The sequence below is a fragment of the Physeter macrocephalus genome, chromosome 12 (assembly GCF_002837175.3).
Source record: "Physeter macrocephalus isolate SW-GA chromosome 12, ASM283717v5, whole genome shotgun sequence".
Taxonomy (NCBI): domain Eukaryota; kingdom Metazoa; phylum Chordata; class Mammalia; order Artiodactyla; family Physeteridae; genus Physeter; species Physeter macrocephalus.
The window spans coordinates 25,161,433-25,184,162 of NC_041225.1; the positions used below are offsets into that span (position 1 = coordinate 25,161,433).

Consider the following 22,730-nt stretch of genomic DNA (forward strand, 5'->3'; position numbering starts at 1 on the left):
ACAATTTTCCAAAAATTCTCTTTTTCCAAAAGAAAAAAAAGAGTTCTCTAACAAAAAATCTTCACTTTAAAACCATATGTAATACAATAAAGAAATATGTATTCCCTTGACCCAGCAATGGCACATCCAGGATTTTCAGACTAACCTATAAGACACGCTCTGAATCTTAAACGGGTAAATAAACTTATGGTGCATATATAACCATTAAAAATGATAACGGCATCTATATTTATTGCCATGGCATATTCTGAGGTTATAAAAGCAGGTTACAAAAAGTGTTAATAAGATTCCACTTGCATAAAATATGACTGTATGAATTTATATTGAAAAAAAGATAAAAGATGTTTTTAAAAAATATTAACAGTGAGATTTCAGTAACTGGATATTTACTTTCCTCTTTATATGTCTGTCTTTCATAAGTATCTTAATTAATGTCAACTTATAAAAATAATGCAAATCTTTAAAAAAGGTATCTATGAACGCTGCTTCAACAGTATGTCATTTTGCTGAAACATTAAGACCATAGTGATACATTCTAAACCTTTGATGAAGTAATCCCACTTCTGTTATACTAGCCTAAGAATATCGCCTAAAATAAACCCTTTCAAAAGCACATGTACACAGACATTTATTATTACATTGTTTCTAAAACATGGAAGTAACTTAATTGCCTAGCAAAGGCTAGGTCAAGTAGATAGCTAGCTACTCAGTAGACTAAAGATTATGAACAGAAAAATATTAACGATAAAAATTAAGTAAATAATAAAAGCTAGGCTATAAAACCATATGTAATTGGCCCCCAGATGTGATAAATAAGGTATAAAAATAAACCTCTGAGTCTGGAAGGACATATATGACCTACGCCCTCCTCTGGAAACACCCCCCCTGGCTTCTGTGTCACCAACTTCTCCCGCGACACCCAGCTCTCCTCCACTTCTCAGGCCACTACCATTCTCTCCTGCTGGCTGGTCCTCATTCACCTGACCATTAAATACCAGAGTTCCTCGACTCAGCGCTAGCCAGTCCGGACTCACAACCCCCACATCCAGACGCCCAGCTCGGGCCTCTCCGCAGAGCCCCAGCCCCCGGAGCCACGGCTACACCCGCACCCGCACCCGCACCCACACACGCACACGCACTCGGTGTCTGCAACTCAACTCGTCTAAAACTAACTTACCAACAGTGGAGGCTCAAACCCAGATCTCGTGTAGTATTTCCTACTCACGGTGAACGCAACCAACGTTCATTCCGGTGCAAAGTCAGGAGCCTGGGCGCCAACCCTGAGAGCCCACCTTTTATACGGGATCCATCACCAAGTCTCGTCAATCTTCCCCCCTAAACATTCTCTAGACAGCCCGTTTCCAGCTCACAGCCACACTGTCCTTCCCCTGAGCCACCTGCGTTTCCTAACTGTCCTCCAGACCCACTCTTGCATCTCTTCGACCCTCTTGCCGCGTCACAGAAGACACGACCCTTTCAAAGCATAAACCTGACGCTATTTTCTCCTGAAAGCTCTTCACTGATTTCCTCCTAGTCTTAGTTATTTTCTAGAATGAAAATTCAAGCAAAACTGAAAACTTACAGACACCCGAAACTGAGTACTTTTGTGGATGATCAGAATTTGATAACCACCTACTCTGTTAAGGTCATAATCACAGGAACATTTTGTATTCTTAATCCCCCCCCTTAAATTACAGTATTTAAAACTGGTAAGGAAGGAAAGTGTTTTGCTGCAGAGAGAAATCTTTCAACTGGGACCACACATAGGCATACAAGATAAAGTACACAGAACTATGTATAAAGTGCTTCTGTCACAAACAAGGTACATAACACAAGGAAGCACGCAGAAAAATTAGAAGTGTGAGATATTCAGTAAGTTCACTAGGTTACCAGCATGAAGCTGGGGAGAGGAGGGGAGGGGAGGGGAGGGGGGAGGAAGGGGAGTGTCCCAGGTCTAAGGACCCAGGGAACGCCAAGACCAAGAGCACCTCGTGTCGGCCTGGTGTCTTTCCTGTCTTTCATGGTGGTGGTGGTGAATTTTCTGGTAATCGTTTTAGTGAGATATAGTTCACACACCATACGAGTCACCCATGTAAAGTGTACAATTCAGTGATTTTTAGTATATTCAGCGAGTTGTGAAACCATCATGAGAATCCGTTTGAGAACATTTCCAACATCCTCCCCCGCAAGAACCCTAACCATTAGCAGGCGCCTCGGCATCCAGTCCTCACAACCACTCGGCTACTTTCTCTACACTGATTTACACGGTTCCAGGATTTTCATATAAATGGAATCACACAATGTGTGGTCTTTTGTGACTTGCTTCTTTCACTTACAATATTTTCAGAATTCACTCACGTTGTAGCATGCATGGATAGATACATCATCCCCTTTTACCACCCAATAATATTCCACGATCTACACACACCATTTTATTGAGCCATCTGTCAGGTGATGGGCATCTGGGTTGTCGCCACGTGTTGGCTATCGTGTGTCACGTTGCCATGAACGTTCACATATGAATCTATGTGCGTACATGCCTGCATTTCTCTTGAGTACACACCTCAGAGTGGAACTGCTGACTCGTTTGGTAAATCCACGTTTAATGTTCTCAGGAAGTGCCAGGCTATTTTCCAAAGTTCCTACTACACCTTTTTACATTTTCACCAGCAGCGCATGAGAGTTCCGATTTCTTCACATCTTGGTCAGTGCTTAAGATTATCTGGCTTTTTGGTTTCAGCCATCCCAGGGGATGTGAAGTGACAAAACAAAGTGGCTCTGACGTGCGTTCCCCAAATTACTAACGTTGCTGAGCATCGCCTGACGTGCGTATCGACCATCCGGGTGAGTGTCAGAGAACCGTCTACTCAGATGCACTGAGCGTTTTCAATTACGTTGTCTTCAGTTACTAAGTTGTAAGGTCTTTTTGTTTACATACTCAAGATGGAAGTCCCTTATCAGACCTGATTTGAAAAATATTTTTTCCATTCATTGGGTTGCCTTTGACTCTCACGATAGTATACTTTGAAGCATAAAAGTTTAAAAAAAAGTTTTGACTCGAACTTCACTTTTTAATTAGTTAGAATTTTCTCTACAGTGAAGTTCTTTCTGTCTGTCTTCTGTTTTGGTCTCAATATCTGCTTTCATCAAGGCACTGCCAGGTGAGCAAAGGATGGAAAGTAGGCATTTTGAGACATGCCAGAGCACTCTGTTCTCCTTAACAAAGGAAAGTGTTTAACCAAGCAGGATACAAGCCAAAAAACCCTACACCTAGGAATATCATATTCAAATTTCAGAAAATCAAAGAGAAAGAAAAATCTTGGAAAAACACCTGACCATACAGAGGAGCAAGAATAAGCACTACACTGGACGACTCCTCAGAAACCATACAAGGAAGAGGAGAATGGAGTAAAACATTCCAAGTAATGAAAGAAAAACCACCAACAGAGAATTCTGTATTCAGTAAAGTCATCCTTCAAAAGGAGAAATAAAGGCTTTTTCACCAAACAATAATTCAGGGAATTTCTCATCATTAAACTCGCCATTCAAGAATGTTGAGAAGTTTCCTGGTGGCCTACGGGTTAGGATTCCAGGCTCCCACTCCCGTGGCCCGGGTTCAACCCCTGGTTGGAGAACTAAGATCCCGCAAGCTGTACAGCGCCACCAAAAAATAAACACACACACACACACACACACACACACACACACACACACACACAAAGAAGTTCTTCAAAGCAAAGTAAAACTATACAGGTCAGAAACTGGGATCTACATAAAGAGCATTAGGGAAGAAATAAATGAAAGTAAAATAAAATCTTTTATTTTTCTTAGTCTTAATTGATCTAACAGACAACAGTTTGTTCAAAATAATAAGGGCAATGAGGTGTCCAGTGATTATATACCTTATGGCTCAGTGAAGTGAATGACAACAAAGTGCAGGAATTGGGAATACAGCTGCCCCTTGACCTGTGCAGGTCCACTTAACACCTGGACTTTTATCAATGAATATACAGTTGGCCCTCTGTATTCGTCGGTTTCACATCCATGGGTTCAAGCTTCCATCTGTGGTGGGTTGAATCCAAGGATTCGAAACTCGAAGCTACACAGGGCCATTTTATAGAAGGGGCCTGAGCACCTGCAGGTTCTGGCATAGCCGGGCTCCCAGACCCGATTCCCCCGATACGGGTATCGCAAGGTGTTACAAGGTGTCTGCACTACCCTTGAAGTTACAGTAAAGGGTTATTTGATAGTGGACTTGGATTAGTTGTAAACACATATCGCAAACTCAAGAGCAATCGCTAAAAAAAGGGAAAAAATGAAGTATAATTATGTACTAAAAGGGGAGGAAAAAATGGTGAACAAAATTAAAACCAGAAAAGGCAGAAAGAGTGGAGAACAAAGAGAAACAAGTAACAAGGACAACGAATAGAAAACAGTAACACACAGGGTGCATACTAATCCAACTACATCAATAATCACTTTAATGTCAATGCTCTAAATATACCAGTTAAAAGACAGGGACTCTCAGAATGAATACTAAAATGATAATACTTCTCCTTCTATTCTTTCTAGTTCTATTTCTCCTATATTCATTTCTTTATCCTGCATTTCTACGTCTCCTATTCCTGGTTTGTTGCGTGTTTTTATCATGAGAAGGTGCTGAATCTTGTCAACTGCTGAACATGTGGTTTTTGTTCTTCATTCTGTTAATGGGGTGAATTACAATGATTTTTTCTGTATGTTGAAACATCCTTGCATTCCAGGAATAAATCCCACTTGATCATGATGTATAATCTTTTCAATGTGCTGCTGAATTTGGTTTGATAGTGCTTCATTGAGGATTTTTACATAAATCTTCATGAGAAATACTGGCCTGCAATTCTCTTTTCGTGTATCTGTGTCTGGCTGTGGTATCAGGGTAATGATGGCCGTACAGAATGAGTTTGGAAGTGCTCTTCAACTTTCTGCAAGAGTCTGAGGACGACTGGGCTGAGAACTTCTTTAAATGTTTGGCAGACTACTCCAGTGAAGCCATTTGGTCCCAGGCTTTTGTTTGCTGGCAAGCTTTTCGACTACTGATTCAATCTCCTTACTACTTGTAAGTCTGTTGAAATTTTCTATTTCTTCATGATTCAGCCGTGGTAGGTTGTGTGTTTCTAAGAATTTATCCTTTTCTTCTAGGTTATCTACTTTGTTGGCATACAATTTTTCATAATATTCTCTTATAATCCTTTTCATTTCTGTGGCATCTGTTGCAATGCTTCTTTCGTTTCTTTCTCTTTTTTTGTTTGGCCACGCTGCACAGATTTCGGGATCTTAGTTCCCCGACAAGGGATCAAACCCAGGCCCCCTGCAGTGGAAGTGCAGAGTCCTATACCCTGGACCACCAGGGAAGTCCCACCTCCTTCATTTCTGATTTTAGTCGTGTCTTTGAGTCTTCTCTCTTTTTTTCCTTAATTTAGCTGGAGGTTTGTACATTTTTTTAAAACTTTAAAGAACCAACTCTTAGTTTCATTAATTTTTTTCTATGGTTTTTCTATGGTCTGTTTTATTTACCTTTAATCTTTATTATTTCCTTCCCCCTGCTAACACTGGGTTTAGCTTACTCTTTTTCTAGTTCTTGGGGTATGATATTAGGTTGCTTTCTTCTTTCTAATGTAAGCAATAGATACAAATTTCCCTCTTAGCATTCACTGCTTTGGCTGCATCCCTTAAGTTTTGGTACATGTTTTTATTTTCATGTCTCAGGCATTTTCTAATTTCCCTTTTTAATTTGTTCTTTGACCTCCTGGTTCTTCAAAAGTATGTTGTCTTTCACGTATTTGTGGATTTTCCCATTTTCCTTCTGCTACTGATTTCTAGTTTCATCCCACTGGGATAAGAAAAGATATATACGGTCAGTCTTTTTAAATTTGCTAAGAGTTGTTCTGTGGCCTAATGTATAGTCTATCCCAAAGAACATTCCATGTGCCCTTGAGAAAAATGTATAATCTGTCAATGCTGGGTGAAATGTTCTGTATATGTCTGTTAGGTCTAACTAGTCTACAATGTTATTCAAGTCCTCTGTTTCATTTGTGATCTTCTGTCAGATGTCCTATCCATTATGGGGTACTGAAGTCACCTAATACCAACGCCATGTGTTGCTATTTATTTCTCCCTCTAAGCCTGTCAATGTTTGCTTTATATATTCAGGAACACTAACGTTTTAGGCATAAATATCATTGTTATACTTTCTTGGTGAATTGATTCTTTCATCATACTAAAATATCCTTGTCTCTTTTAAGTTTTTGATTTAAGGTTTGTCTATTTTGTCTGAACCACCCTGCTCTCTTTTGGTTACTGTTTGCATAGATTATCTTTTTCTACACTTTTCACTTTCAGCCTATGTGTGTCCTTAGATCTACACTGAGCCTGAGCCTCTTATAGACAGCAAATAGTTCAATGCTGGGTTTTTTCCATCTATTCAGCCAGTCTTATGCCTTTTGACCTGGGAGTTTAATCTGTTTACATTTAAAGCGATTACTAGTAGGGAACGACTTGCTATTGCCATTTTGTTAACCGTGTTCTGTTTGCCTTACGGCTTTTTGTTCCTTTCTTCTTGTACTGCTTTCCTTCCTTTATGTTTCACTGATTTTTTTGTAGTGATTTGCTCTCATTTCCTTTTGTGTAAAGTTAAAACAATTTTTTAAAGTGGTAAAAACTAAACTTCAGTTATACACCAAAACACTACTTTTCTACAGCTCCTCCACCCCACTTATATTATTGATGTGACAAATTACATCTTTGTATGATGCATAATCCATTAACATAGATTTACAGGGTTTTTTTTTTAATACTTTTGTCTTTTAAACTCCATGCAAGAATTAAAAGTGGATTTATGCAACAAACTTACAAGTTACTATATTTGTCCATGTATCTCCCTTTACTGTAAACTATAATATAGCTTCATGTGGCTGTTTACTGTGCTTTCATTTCAAATGGAAGGACTCCCTTTAGCATTTCTTACAGGGCAGGTCTATTACTAATGAACTCCCTGAACTTTTGTTTATCTGAAAAGTCTTAATTTCTCCGTCATTTCTGAAGGACAATTTTGCCAGATAATTGTATTCTTGGTTGGTGGGGTTTTTTCTTTCAGTACCTTGTATATACCACTCACTGCCTTCAGGCCTGCGAAGTTTCTCCCAAGAAATCCACTGACAGAGCCACATCTCATTTTACTGTGCTTCGCTATATTGCACTTTGCAGATATTGCAGTTTTTATAAATTGAAGGTTTGTGACAATCCTGCATTGAGCACGTCTATTGGCACCATCTTTCCAGCAGCATTTGTTCACTTCCTCTGTGTCACATTTTGGAATTTTCACAATATTTCAAACCCTCCACCAGCAAAAAGATTACAACTTGCAAGCATTTTGAAAGGCATGTACAATTTTTTCTAGACATAAAGCTACTGCACACTTAACAGACTCCATTACAGTGTAAACATAACTTTTATATGTACTGGGAAACCAAAAAATTCATCTGAATCGCTTTATTGCAATGGCCTGGAACCAAACCCACAGTATCTCCCAGGTGTGCTGTATTTTTACAAAAGCTCACTTGAATATGAAAAGTTACTTTTCTCTTGCTGATTACAAGAGTCTGTCTTTGACTTTCAACAGTTTAATTATAATGTGTCCCAGAGTGGGTTTTTTGGGGTTTATCCTAGGTGGAGTTTGTTAAGCCTCTTAAATTGTATATCCATTTATCTCCTCAGACTTGGGAAGTTTTGGGCCATTTTTTATTCAAATAATCTTCAAAAAATCCTCTGCCCCTTTCTCTCTCTTCTCTTTCTGGGTCTCCCACAGTGTATATGTTGATCCACTTAGCCCACCTGCTGGGGTTCTGCAAGTCCGTCAGGTTTTCTTTAGTTTTCCCCATTCTCTCTTTTTTTGCTCCTCTGACTTAATGACTTCAAATAACCTGTCTTCATCTTTGCTGATTCTTTCTTCTGCCTGATCAAGTCTGCTGTTGAGCCTCTCTAATGAATTTTTTCAGTTCAAATTATTATATTCTTCAGCTCCCAAATTCATTTGGTTCCTTCTTATAATTTCTATTTTTTGATATTTTCAGTTTGCTCACACTTCATTTTCCTAATTTTGCTTAGTCGTCTATTTGTGTTCTCTTTTAGCTCACAGAACATCTTTAAGAGAGTTTTAAAGTTTTGTTTTGTCTGGAAGTTCAGAGAGCTGTGTTTCCTTATAGTCGGTTTCCGGAGCTCTGTTTCATTCCTTTGATAGAGCCATACGTCCCTTTTTCCTTGAATGCCTTGTGACTTTTTTTTGTTTTAATTTTGGCATCTGGAAAAAACCACAACCCCTCCCAGTCTTAACGAGTGGCTTCATGGAGGGGAAGACCTTCACCAACCAGCCCACCAATCAGCTTGTTGCTCTGGGACCTCTCAAAACTTTTCTAGGCATGTGTCTTCTCTGGGCTTGTGTGTGTGTGCTTTAACTACACCTTGAAGCTGCAGATTACGCTCCAGGTTGTACCGAATTACTCCTTTTGCAATTTCTTTGAAAATATTCCACCTACCTATTTCTGAGTCCCACAAGAAAAGCAGTCTTACTAAGGCATACCATACTCAGTTTGAGCATCTACTTAAGTGTACCATACTTAGTCCCCAATGGCTTTTTGTGTCTTAAAATATTAAATCGATCTGCAAGTGATAATGGGTCATGACTGATAAAATATACAACAAAGTGTGTCCGAAGTTCCCAGAGGCAAGTGGTAGAGCCATTATTCTGCAGAAGTATTTTCACAGCTGTACTAGTATTCTTAAAATAAATATAGGCGTCATCAAAGTGATTCAATACATGCTGTCAGAAAAAAGGCTTCATTATTTTAAAATCACAAATTGTACATACTCCTAAAAAGATCTGAACAGTTGCTTCTGTTGGCCACAAGTATATTCAGCTAAGTAATTCCTTAGTTTGGTACTATCTATCCTTCTCTTATTCTGTTAAGAAGGCTATTAATAAGTTTTAACATTATTCTACCTTTATTAATATACCAGGGACCATATATTAAAAATATTTTAGTTAAAGATCTAGGCTCAACAAAAACTATAAATCCAGAGTAAGTTAATAAATAATGATCCTCACTTAAGGATGATGACAAGAATCCCATGCCAAATATGTGCTCAACATTCCCCTCTTATGCCATTAACCTGATGTAAAAAGAGAATATTACATGAACATATTCCATTTGCTAAAATTATCGACTGTCAGCCTTAAAATCCTAGGACTGCCCTATTGCATCTAGCTCTAACGAATGATATTTCTATACAAAACTTTAATACTGGAGGCCTTCCGAATTAGCAGCTACTTCTAAAGTGTGGTTAAATATAGACAGAATAGTTGATGCAGATGCTAAAAGAGACAAATTCTAAACGAAGATGTATTTGTTTCCCATTCCTGCCATAACAAAGTACCACAATCTTACTGGTTTAAAGAACACAAATCTATTATCTCACAATTCTGTAGGTCAGAAGTGTGACTGAGTCTCAACCAGGTAAAATCAAGGTGTGGGCGGAGCTGAGTTCCTCCCCGGAGGCTGGGAAGGATCCCTGTTTTGCTCCTTTGGGTTGTGGTTGTAGGATGGAGGTCCTCATTTCCTTGCTGGCTGTCAGCAGAAGCTAACTCCTAGCTTCTAGAAGCAGTTTGCGCTCCTTGCGAGCAGCCTGCATTCCTTCAATGACCCTCTTCCTCATCTTCAAAGCCACTGAGGATGTGAGGATGCACTGAGTGTCTCACCTACTCTTCTGCCTCTTTTGTCTGGCCTGAAGTGCTCATGTGATTACTGGACCCACCCAGATCATCCTCATTAATCTCTACTTGAGGGTCAGCTGATTAGTAACCTTAATTTACTTTTGCCATGTAAATGTGACACAGTGACAAGTTCCAGGGCTTAGGTTATGAACATCTCCAGGGCCATTATCCTGCCTAGCACAAAAAGCATTTAGAAGAAACTTTTTAGGTAAGGATGAAAACCGGAAATAATTTCCTCAAATGAAACCCTGGCCTGTATTTAATAATTCGTTAAACCAAACAAACAACTTTAGATATCCACTCTTCAGAGTTTTAATGTATTTCTTGTAGAAGGCAACCATCAATCTCTAATGACAATTTATACTGACTGGAAATCCTGAGTATCAATATCCAAATTGATGTCTGTAATTTAAGAAAATGGTCATTTCTCTTTGTTAATGAGAAGCCCCTTGAAAATACTATTTAACCCTTCATGACAAAAGGCAAAATAAAATTATTTTAGTGACCGCAACTAGAGAAAGCCCTCACAGGGAAATGAAGACCCAACACAGCCAAAAATAAATAAATAAATAAATAAGAAAGAAAGGAAGGAAGAAAACGAATTAAAAAAAACCAGAAAACAAAATTATCTTAGTGGGATTTGAATCCTAAAATTATGTGTATCAGGAATTGTTCCTATCAATGATTATCTGCCTAACTCTAATACACAATTATTTTGCCATTTTTGGAGTAGATTTTCAATTTCTGGTCTGCCTTTAAAAAGAAATTCCCATGATGTTACAAAAAATATAAGTATGAATTAATTTGAATTAAGTCTGAAATGAATCTTTTTAGAACTGACTATTGGCATAATCAACTTTCTATCAAAAATACTTTCAATATTTTTTCTCTTATAAAATGTACCACTTTTTCAATCTTCGTGTCTACTTTGTCATATATTTCAAATTAAAACACAAACCTTCACACACTTCTCCTGAATATCATTTCTCTGAGAAGCAAATGTGGGTAGTGCCTTTTCACCATCCATTCCAGATTCCTCATGTTTCAGTTTGCTGAGGTGATGATCTGAAATCCAGTCCATGAAGACAGTTAAAAGTTCATAAACTTGTCCAGTAAGTGGTACCTGTACGCAAAAAACCTAAATCAAGCACTTCTTTCAATTCACAGCCTCCTAAAACTTCAGAGCCAAGTTTTAAATTTGGTAAGTGATTATGGCATAATTTATCTAAAACACTAAAACATGTATTAGATGACAAAGCTTCTCCAAATGAAAGAAATTCCAAATCAAATATCTCTAATTAATATTAGAAACATGTTAAATGCTGGCTGACAGAAGGGGAGAAACCCACCATAACAAGGAAATTGAAAGAACTGCACCTTATAACCAAAAGAGAGAATTTTCATTAAAATTCTTTACCCAAGTTTGATAACGGAGAAGAGTAAAACTGGCCTTAACTCGAGCATGAACCACCATAACTAACAGATTTTAACAAATTTAAAGGTCTCAAAAGCTAAACAATTTCCACCATGAAACTTCATACCTTCTTTTTCCCAAAAAAGTTGTCTTCCTTTACACCATAACATTCTATAAATAGGGTATGAAAAATTTTTCCTGGAAACCCTGTTCTCTGAGAGTCTACCAAAATGGAAGGAGAATAAGAACAAACTGCCATAAAAAAATTATAAATTCAACTAAACTGATTTCCGTGTTCCTTCAAATCACTTTTAGTCAATTTAATTCAACATTTATCACACATATTCCTTACAGGAACTATGCTAGATTTAATTTTAGACAGAGAAATACAAAAGCAAATTAATAAAAAGGCAAAATTAAGCAGATAGCAATCCACAAAAACAGAATCAGATGAATGAAAACAAAGTTATACTACTCTGACCAAGAGTCACTTTTAACATTCTCAATTTTCTTCAGATAGGAACTTTTGATGAAAACTGCAATCATCTTGACTAACCTGAGTATAAATCTCTACTTTTTCCAATTTACGTTATTATTTTTTTTTTTAATTAAAAAATCTTTTTCATGGGACTTCCCCGGTGGCGCAGTGGTTGGGAATCTGCCTGCTAATGCAGGGGACACAGGTTTGAGCCCTGGTCTGGGAAGATCCCACATGCCGCAGAGCAACTAAAGCCCACGCGCCACAACTACTGAGACTGTGCTCTAGAGCCTGCGAGCCACAACTACTGAGCCTGCATGCCACAGCTACTGAAGCCCGCGTGCCTAGAGCCTGTGCTCCGCAACAAGAGAAGCCACCTCAATAAGAAGCCTGCGCTCCACAACGAAGAGTAGCCTCTGCTCGCCGCAGCTGGAGAAAGCCTGCATGCAGCAACAAAGACCCAATGCAGCCAAAAATAAAATAAATTAATTTTAAAAAAATTATTTTTTTTCACAGCCAGCATCCATGACAGGAAAAAGGTTGGGGGGGGGAGTTAAATACGACCTTTTCCAACCACTAAACCCTCTGCACACAGCCGGGGCCTCGTAGAGGTGAGGGCAGGCGGGGAGGCCACAGGCTGGGGCAGCCCCATGGGGAGCGCAACGTGGGGCCCAGGAGGGGTCCCTGCAGGTCAGAATGGGGCCCTGGGCCTGGAGTCCCCGGGAGAGCCATGCGGCTGCTGCTGCCGCCCTTGCTGTGGCCGCCGTGCTCCTCCTGGATGAGACGCGGAGGCCGGGCCAGCGATGCGGTGGGCTTGGCTCCCTCCCTGCCCCACGTGACAGCCCGCCTCAAGCTGACCTCCCACCGCCGGTGGCGGAGGGAACGCAGGCCGGGTCCTCTGCGCTCTCGGCAGCACGGCCCAGAGCCGCCAAGCGGGGGACCCGAGAGCTCAGCGCAAGCAGCTCCCCCACGCCTGGCCCTGCGGATGGACGAGGTCCCTGGCCTTCCGTCGAGGAGGTCCTGTGCGTGGACCCCTGCGCAGGACTGGGAGCACGGCGGCTCCTGCTCGATCCGGTCCTGCCGCACCGCTCCGGCCCGTCACAGGCCAGACGGTGCCCGTCCCACGGCAGCTGCTGGGGCTCTGCTGCTGGGGTTCCCGTTGCCGTCCTTAAACAGGGCCACCCCCCCCTCCAGCTCACTTTATGAAAAACTAGAGCATTTATCAAAACCACTGAGGTATCACTACCCACCCACTAGAAAGGTCAAAATGAAAAAGACTGAAAACACCAAATGTTTTTTGGTGCCATAAAACTTGACAGCAAACTTTTTAGCAAAGTTGTCATACACACATTGCTAGCAGGAGTATGAATGGTACAACCACTTTGGAAAACTGGCAGTTGCCCCAAAAGTTAAACACAGCTCTACCTTATGACCCAGAAATCCCAGTCTTGGCTATATTTCCAAGAGGAATGAAAACACATGTCCCCAAAAAGCCTTACACATGAATATTCTTAGCAGCTAAATGTTTTGTTTTGTTTTTGCAAACAAAAGCATATCTGAAATATTATAGCGATACTTTTCTACAAAGAAATTATCACAGTGAATCCTTTCACACCAAGAAGAATGTTTGCTAAAGGGAAAGAAAAATAAGGAAGAGAAAAATGTCCTGGCTTTCCAATGGAGAAATCATATCATACCTTATGAGGTTTTGAAACTGGTACTTTTTCCTGTTTTAAACTCTTTGCTTCGTGAGCGGCGTGGGGATTTCCTCTCAATCTCTGTATTGTCATAAACTCATACTTCCTCTGGGACAGTACATATCGTGAATTAAAAAAATTATATTCAAAGTGAGAAAGTCCAAAGGCAGCCATTTTAGATTTCACTTGTGTCTCAAGAGAAGAGCAGGTACCTTACCTGTAAATTATCTAAACGAGCTTGAACTCTTTTAGCCTGAACCTCCAACTTCCTGTTTTCTTCACTTACTTCATTTAACTAAAGTAGGAAAACATTAGATATTTCATTAGAAACCTCAAGCCAATTTCCTACTAAAGTTTTCCCAGTGTACTATCTTATCTAGTCTGTGTTACCAAGCAACATAACGTAACAGACAGAGGTAGCATCCATGATTAAAGATCACAGCTAAAACCACCATCTGGTCCTAAAACATTAAGAGTTTCTAAGAAAGTTTACTTCATTCTATGAAAAATGAGCAAGTCTCCTAACATCTTACACGTATACATTTTAATAGGAAACGTCTTTTAGTTGAACCTTTTATTGAACTATAATGTATGTACAGAAAAGTGTACAAATCATTAAATATCACCATAACGAATTACTGGGATTGGAGTAAATCTATCTGTTAATTTAGGAAAACTGACATCTTTACCATACTGAGTCTCCTCATCCCTGAACATAACACAGCCTTTAACTTATTTTGGTCCTCTTCAGTTGCTTTTAATAACATTTTGCACTCTTCAGGATGCATGTTTTATACACGTATAATCTTTCTTTAGATTTATTCCTGGATAGCCAATGCTTTTTGATGCTACTACCCATAGTATCTTTCAATAAACATTCACTACTTGATTATTGTTGATATATAGAAATACACTTGATATTTTATATACTGAACTTATACCCAAAGATTCTCCTAAATTTGTTTAAGTTTAATAACTTGTCTGTATGCTCACTTGGATACTTACTACATCTGTGCATAATCACGTCATCGGAGGATAATTCTTACTTCTTCCTTCCGTACCCTGACCTTCCTCTCCTCACTGCACCGACCAGGACTTCAGCACAAAGCTCAACAAAACAGTAACAGTGAGCACCTTTATCTTGTTCTGATCTCAAGGGAAAAGATTTCAATAACTTACATTAAGTGTAATTCAGAAGTTGGTTTTCTTTTCTTGGTAGCTACTCTACGAGAATTAAGTTCTCTTCTGTTACTAGTTATTATCTTTGAGTTGGTACTGAATTTTAAATCAAGGAATTATATGATTTTTCTCCTTTTATCAGATGATGTGTTAATTTTCAAATGACAAACGACCCTGTATTCCTGGACTAAGTACACTGAGTTGTATTATACTTTTTGTGTACCTCTGGATTCAATTTGCTGACATTAAAAATTTTTGCATCTGTACTCATGGGAGGCTGGCTTGCATTTTTTTCTTCTTGTAATGTTCTTGACAGGTTTAGTTTCAAGGTTATGCTGGCCTCATACAACAAGAAAGGGAGCATTTCTCTTTTTCTGTTTATGTAAATAAGGTACATGATAGTTCCTCCTTAAAAGTTAGCCATTAGTCTTACTGCTCCTTCTCTGAAGGTAAGGTGTCTTATTTTTCTCTGATTTTACCTTTATCTAAAGTCTTCGTGTCTTAAAATAGCGTGCCTATATGGTTTTCCTCAATATTTACCCTGCTTAGGGTTAACAGAATTTCTTAGAATCTATAGGTTGGCATCTTTCACCAGCTTTGGATATCACCTCTTCACATATTACATTTTTGCCTTATTAACTACTTTTGGAACTCCCGTGTTAAACTTCTTCATTATGTCCCACATGCCTCTCTTGTGAATTTTCCAACCTTTCTCCACTCCTATCAACAGGTTCATACTCGTAATAATGCACACTTCCCGTCACCACACACTATCAAACACACGCAAGATTATCAAGGATTATATCCACCTAAGAGACAGGTATGGGCAACAACGCACCTATACTAGCAGTTAAAGAAACCCTTCTCGAAAAAGAGTGCTCGCCTGAGCCTGTGATGGGAAAAAGCAGTCTCTCCAGGATAAGGAGGCTTCCAGACAACAGTGAGTCGAGGTCACATGCTAATTGTGGGAGGTCAGACCTGATTCAGAGAAGCCAGAGCATCAGGTCAAGTGAGAGATGGGGGACCTAGTTATCACTGCCAAGGGGAAAGGTTGTAACAAGTAGTGAAGAACACACAGCTAGTCAAGGGATTCCAGGAGCCCGGTTCTCTCTCAGAGTACGAGCTCACCAACATGCTGGAATCCACGAAGTTCCCCAGCCCAAGGCCTTAACCACTAAAGTGACAAGATTTAGCCGCTTCTGCTCATCTACACTTCCCTCCCCACGAACACACACAATTACTCTCCTGTCCCTCTGCCATAGAGCCCTTCACTTTCACACCTTTCAGGCAAAAACTGGCAAAGGGAAGTGAAAAAAAAAAAAAAAAAAAAAAAAAACTCATATAAGAATTTGGTGCAACTTGAGTATTATTAAGCACTGAGCTAAACCACAGCACTTACATACATAAGGGCAGTGCAATGTGACACGGTGGGCATGACCTCACACTCCCCAGCACAGGATCAACACATCACAGACACTCCAAAAATAAAGAGTGGTGTGTAACCGCAGGTGCAAGAACAGCACAAAGCTACAGATCAGCGCCTAAAGTACCCAGATTAGCAGATTTTCTTTTGCTTGTTTTTAATCTAGTCATTGCTCTTAACAGTTTAAAAAATCTCAAGTTGTCAGACATCTCAGCTGGTTGTCAGAACAGATGATGAGAAACCAAGAGCTTAAGAATACTTCATTTAGGGCTTCCCTGGTGGCGCAGTGGTTGAGAGTCCGCCTGCCGAAGCAGGGGACGCGGGTTCGTGCCCCGGTCCGGGAAGATCCCACGTGCCGCGGAGCGGCTGGGCCCGTGAGCCGTGGCCGCTGGGCCTGCGCGTCCGGAGCCTGTGCTCTGCAGCGGGAGAGGCCGCAACAGTGAGAGGCCCGTGTACCGCAAAAAAAAAATACTTTATTTATATTTGGAAGTATTTTATAATAAAGCTAACAAATAAAGATAATCAAGGTTTTCCCTAGCCAGAATATGTTCTAAGATTTTGACTTAACAGCTTGTTAATCTATATAGTTCTAAGAATGTCTTATAATCTAATATAGATAAAATAGGTCTTACCTGTTTTTTTAAGCTATCATTCAATTCTTTCAATGCATCAAAAGCAGACCTCAGCCTCCTGCTTTCTTTATTTCTTTCCTTAAGAACTTCAGTTAAGTGCCCAACTTCTGCATCATGTTGCTAGGAGGGAAAAAATACAGATTCTATGTCACTAATGCCACTGAACATAAATTAATTAAAAATTAAAACTCCTTGAATCACACGGACTTTAATCAGTGTATTTAAGCAAAACGACTAATATTGCAAATGATTTATAAAAACTGTATAATCAACCAAACTAATAACAAAGCATGAAAAGCATACGTTAAATACCTATTAAAACATGTTACACAAATTAATTAGCAATAATGCTACTTTCTGCTTCTGCTGAGAAAAATCCACAACAGAAACACACTGAAATAATTTCTATTTGACATCACGGAACGATAAAACAATGAAGGATTTCTGATCCTTTTCAAGAGACTAGTTAATTATGCATAGCTTTGTGAATTAAAATTTAAGGTTTAAATTACCCTTGTGGAGTAGAAGAAATATTCCACAGACAGAACTAATTTCTCGTTCTCATAAATTAGCTAAAATTGTACATCTCAAAAAACTTAAATACATAATAAAACTTCCTGAGCCCCAAACTATTCGACTTTCCTTAACCAGTTTTATAAATGATGAAAATCAATTTCCCCTCTAATTCCAATTAAATGAGAGCACTTTTAGATTTAAATTGTGAATACTTATCTAGTTTCTTTCACCTTTTACTCTCAAATTTACGTGTAATGTATTAAAACAAGCAAGTTTCCAGAGGAGATCAAGAAACTGAGTTAATTTCCTTCTTTCAAGTTATCATCTAGGTTCCATTAAAATAAAGCAGTTCGCTTTATACTTATTACAAATAGCAAACAGACAAATCCAAAGAGAAAAAAATCAAGGCTAAAACTGAGATGGAGAGTGCTGAGAATCCAAGGATTCATTCTTTTGCCCCGTTTAAAAACCCAAGCTTGTGGAAAAAATTAGCTTTATGCAACTTTATTATTACATTAAATGACTCCTTAAATAACTTAGGATACAGTCCCAAATACTATATGCATTTTAAAAATCAGATTAACCTTCTCACTGTACAAATCTTCCACCTCCAGAAGAGATTAAAAATGTACGACATGGGTTCCATTTCCAGAGGGATAAGCCCACTGCACTCTGCCTCTCTTACCGATTACAGATTACAACTAATTACAACTAAAAAACAGATTACAACTAATTACAACTAAAAACCGTACACAAAACACAAAAAGCAACTACCTAAGGAATGTCAAAGGGAAACAAAAGCAGGGAATAGGAGAAAGGAGGAAAAACCTGGAGAAGAAACCATCAAGGGGCTGAAGTTTCCTGGGTTTCGTTTTTCCCTTGCAGTCTTGCCCCAGGGCAGGCCCCAGACACTGCTAATAGGAGAGAAACTGCTTTTCAGGGCTGGGAAACCAAGAAGAGGGGACCCCACGAGCCAAGGAATGTGCTCAAATCTGGATCAGCCCTGAGCCGGCGAAAGCAGCAGAGCAAAGGGGCAGAGACAGGAGTTCAGTTTAAAAACAGCCCCACTGCACGTAGGCACTTTAAAGACCCAGAGCATTACAGCCGAGGCTGAGACCCCCAGCGGTGCCTGCATGACAGGCTCCAGCGCAACAGCACAGGCTTTGGAAACGGAACGAGGCGGGCACAGCCCACACGGTGAGAGTTTAAACACTCAGCCTCAACCCACTGGGCTCACTGCTTAAGAAATGAGTACATACAACCAACATTCTCCAGAGGGTTATGAAAGGATCCAGAATCTATACAAAATTAATAATATCCAAAAGGTCCCGAAGACAATCCCAAACTCACTGCACACACAACGAACCGGAAAAATGTGATGAGGTTTCAAGAAAAATGCCAACCCTTAGGTGATCTAGAGTGGGATTTTTAACTGAATTCCAAACGCCAATGAATGCAAACGGAAAGACAGAAATTCTCGTGAGAAAAATGGAAAGTAATTGGAAAATTTAGAACTTTAAAATGCCAGAAATAAAAAAATTCTCTAGACGAGCTCAATTGCAACATGGAAATGAAAGAAGAAGCTGTGACCCCGTGATCAAATCTGAAGGACGCACAAGAAAAGGACTGGAGACAGGAACAGCCTCAGAAACCTGCGGGGTGACAGCAAAGTGGGGGGGGGGGTGCTTGCTGGGGGGTGCGGGGAGGTGGGGGGGACGGATACCTACGAGGAGCACGTGGGAACTCTGGGGGCCGGGACTACTCTTCTTCTTGATCACAGCACCCATCGCGAGACTGCACGCGCTTTCAAAACAAATAGTTAATTCTCCTCTATATAAGTTACACGTACAGTAGCCTATCTCTTGATATGAAACAAAGAACAATACCGTACCACCTACCTGACAGTCTCGATTAAAAATATTTAATCTGAATATAAACATTAGGAAACAATCAGGCAAATACAGAATAAGACGCACTCTTTAAGACTACAGGTCAAAAGTCTTCAAAAAAAAGCCTCAGAAAAAGCAAAAATGGTGACGTGGATTGCTCTAGATCCAGAGAAACCAAAGAGATTTGCCTGCATTTTGTCTAGTTCCTTGATCAGAGGACAAAACAAAAAGCAATAAAAGACAATTTGGGGACCCACTGGGAAAGTGAGCATGGACTGTGCATGTGTTTTAAGTTAAATTATATAATTAGCACTCATTTCCTGTTCAATAGTGGTGTGGAGAACACCCTCATTCTGAGGCGATGCATAGCACGGAAGAAGGACTTAGGGTGCTGGGTCTTGATTTTTGCAAGCCACCTTCAACTGGTCCAGGAGATAATGTGAGGGCGGGGAGGCTGAGCAAATGTGCAAATGCGAATGATCAGGGAGCCCAAACCAGAGGAGAAGGGCCCTGCACGCCAAAGTCAGCGCTACGCGCTTACCTCCTTCAAGATCTGGAACCTTGTAAGAACCTCTTCTTTGACACCTTTAATTTTATTCAAGGCACTTTCACGTCTGAAAAGCAGCTCTTCTCTCTCAGCCAGAAAACGTTCTCGCTTTTGAAGCTCTTCAGCAAATTCCTGTTGTGCTGCTGTTTCACGCTGTATGGAAAGGGCAGAGTTTAGTGTTTTTCAGAAGCACACGCACCAGCGGTACAAGTGAGAGTCTCATTCACCGAGATGGCAGCTCAATCGAACGGCGTTTCGGACGCACGGAACCAAGTGAGCGCAGACGCAGCAACAGCCAGACCCCGGCATGCAGGCGACCCTGTACTTTGCAGGATCCACCAGTGAGATTCCACCGTGAGGACTCGAAAGAATTTGGGGTGCAAGCAAGGTGAGCACCGCGGAGCTCCCCGCGCCCGCCGGGATGCCCTCCACCCCTCCCCTTCCCATCGCCTGGGCTGCCCTCCAGCCACCTTCCCTGCCCCGACCCCACCAGCTGAGCTCCCCTGGAGAAGAAAGCCTCACAACTGAAGAGGCGCTCCCGTGTGGCCCAGAAATCCTCTCCCACCTCCCCGCACTCCCCACGCGCCTATGCAAACCTTCTCCACCCTCCACCCTGAATCCATCACCTCCTCCAGCCTCTGTGCAGGCAGCCTGGTCTCTGCCTTCATGGGCGAACAGAAGACAGCGCGAGGACGCAGCCTTACAAAGGGAGGCCGGCCTCCCACTGCCTCTGACTCTTGGGGAGACTGCTGCCACTCAGGGCTCTATTATTTCCAACACTCCCGTTGCACCAGAACTCAAATCTCTCTGGACCCCTCCCCCTGGCCTCCCCTCCTCACAAACTTCTTTCAAATGCTGTCTACGTTTGCTGAGCCCTCTTGACATCCCAGTCACTCCTCGACGTACTGATACTTTCATCTGGCCTCAACCCACGTCCCCTACTGAACCAGCTGCCCGATCACTGAACCGGCAGGTCCCGCTCCAGCCCTGGTTTCACGCATCGCACACTCTGGTCCCCGCCTTCCTCGCCTCCCTGACACCACCTGCTCCGGGTCCCCTTTCCCCACCGCCCGCGGGCTCTGCTCCCTCCACTGCCTTCAATTACTGCGGCTCCTCAAGACTGGGGATTAAGCTGCTTTCCTCCTCCATACTTTCTCCGCTTGCTTCCATCCACCCAGGGGCTAAAGGCACTGCGTACGCAACTCACTGTTTCCAAACTGCGGCGCTCAGCTCTTTCTCCCAAGCTCCAGACTCAAGTCCAAACCGCCTATTAACATCTCCACCTGTGTGCTTTCAGGTAGCACAAAATACTCATGTCCAAAATTGAAATCAATTAGCCATCAGGGGAGTGCAAATCAAAACCACGAGACAGCAGTTCACATCCACTAGGATGGCCAGAATCAAAAAGACAGAGAGAAACTGGAAGCCCTGTGCAGCACTGGCGGGATGTAAAATGGTGCAGTCGTTTTGGAAAACAGTTTGACGGGTCCTCAAAAAGTGAAACACACAGGGCTACCATATGACCCAGCAATTCCACACCCAGGTATACACCCAGGAGAGATGAAAGCATATGTCCACACAAATCCTTAAACACGAGTGTTCACAGCCGCATTAGTCGTAATAGCCAAAAAAGAGGAAACAACCCGAATGTCCACCAATTGATGAATGAATAAAGAAAATGTGGAACATCCTTATAATGGAATATTACTCAACGATAAAAAGGAACAAAGTACTGATACACGCTGCAACATGGATAAACCTTGCAAATACCATGCTAAGTGAAAGAAGCCAGTTACCTCATGCTTATATGAAACATACTTACTACATATTTACATGAAACATACTTACTACATACTTACATGAAAAATCCCAAACAGGCAAATCCATCGAGACAGAAAGTAGATTAGTGGTGACCTAAGGCTGAGGCGAGCATGGGGAGACATGAGGAGAGATACGCAATGGGTAAGGGAGTTTCTTACTGGGATAATGAAGATATTCTAAAATTGGCTGGGGTGATGGCCAGTGTAACTCTTTGAGTATACTAACAATAAATGAATTGCACACTTTAAAAAAAACTTAGAGGGGCCCTTCCACCACGTGATGACACAGCAGGAAGATGCTGTTGATCAACCCGGAAGCGGGCTCTCATCAGACCCTGACCTGCTGCTTCCTGCAGTGCCTGGCAGGCCCTGTGAAGGTACACCTCCCTCCTCCCTTTCCTGGGATGGCCCATGTTCAGGCTCTCCTCCGACCACCACTTCTGGACGCGGACGCTTTCTGCACAGGACCAGCCTCCCCTCTGAACACCCAGCAAGGCCTCAGTCCCAGCGGTTCCTGAGGCAGATGGATGAAGCCCTCAGAGGGATGGGTTCTACTACAATCACTGGAAGATTCCCCATAATCAGTCAACCACTGGCAGAAACTTGCTGGAACCTTTTCATCTTAGCAGATGATGAAAGCCAAAAAATTCTAATATGGTGCTTATGTTGTCTGATTAACAAAGAACCACAGAATTCTGGAGAATTGAAACTGAACTCCCGGACACAGGCTTGTTACCTCGTGTACTCTCAAGGTCTTTAGGTTTGCACTGTAGATTACTATCCTGGTTGGCTTAAAAATACGGTTTTATCATTAGTGTCTGAACTCGGAGAGAATCACGTTAATGGACTCAACACTCAAAGGCAGAAAATACAAACTACAACATCACTGAGACCCCGTCAGATCACGGGGAAAAGAGAACACCAGGGTGCCGCCGACAGGAACCCCCCGGAGGACCACGTGGTGCTCGTGCTGCCTGTCCTCACGGGTTAGGGAGCGAACCGAGCTGCCTGCTGGGCACACTCCATCTTGCTGTGCATCTACACAGAAATGGATAAAGTCCCGGGGGTTTATTTATAGGCTGGAATACAAAATGGCAATTAAAATGAACGAACTAGATCTACATTTTTCACATACGTAAATCTCAAAAATGTAATAATAATGAAGCAAGGGAAGTTGTGAAAAGATACCCAGACTGTGTCATTACATAAAATGTTAAAACACTCAAAAACAATGCATACATACGAATACACAAAGGGTTTAGTTAAAACATAACAGAGAGGCTTCCCTGGTGGCGCAGTGGTTGAGAGTCCGCCTGCCGATGCAGGG

The 22,730-nt window shown here is 41.2% G+C and overlaps 1 protein-coding gene across 5 annotated transcripts in view; it reads right to left on the bottom strand.

The window, feature by feature from the left end:
• CCDC138 (coiled-coil domain containing 138) overlaps nt 1-22,730 on the bottom strand; it is a 58,553-nt gene that overhangs the window by 27,727 nt on the left and 8,096 nt on the right. For all 5 annotated transcript variants that reach the window (XM_055089014.1, XM_028496533.2, XM_055089013.1 and 2 more), the window contains 5 exons: nt 19,578-19,736; nt 16,632-16,751; nt 13,615-13,692; nt 13,398-13,505; nt 10,767-10,931 (listed from right to left, as the gene is read on the bottom strand). In XM_055089014.1, the coding sequence (XP_054944989.1) occupies nt 10,767-10,931; nt 13,398-13,505; nt 13,615-13,692; nt 16,632-16,751; nt 19,578-19,736 (630 nt within the window). The remainder of the gene's footprint in view (nt 1-10,766; nt 10,932-13,397; nt 13,506-13,614; nt 13,693-16,631; nt 16,752-19,577; nt 19,737-22,730) is intronic.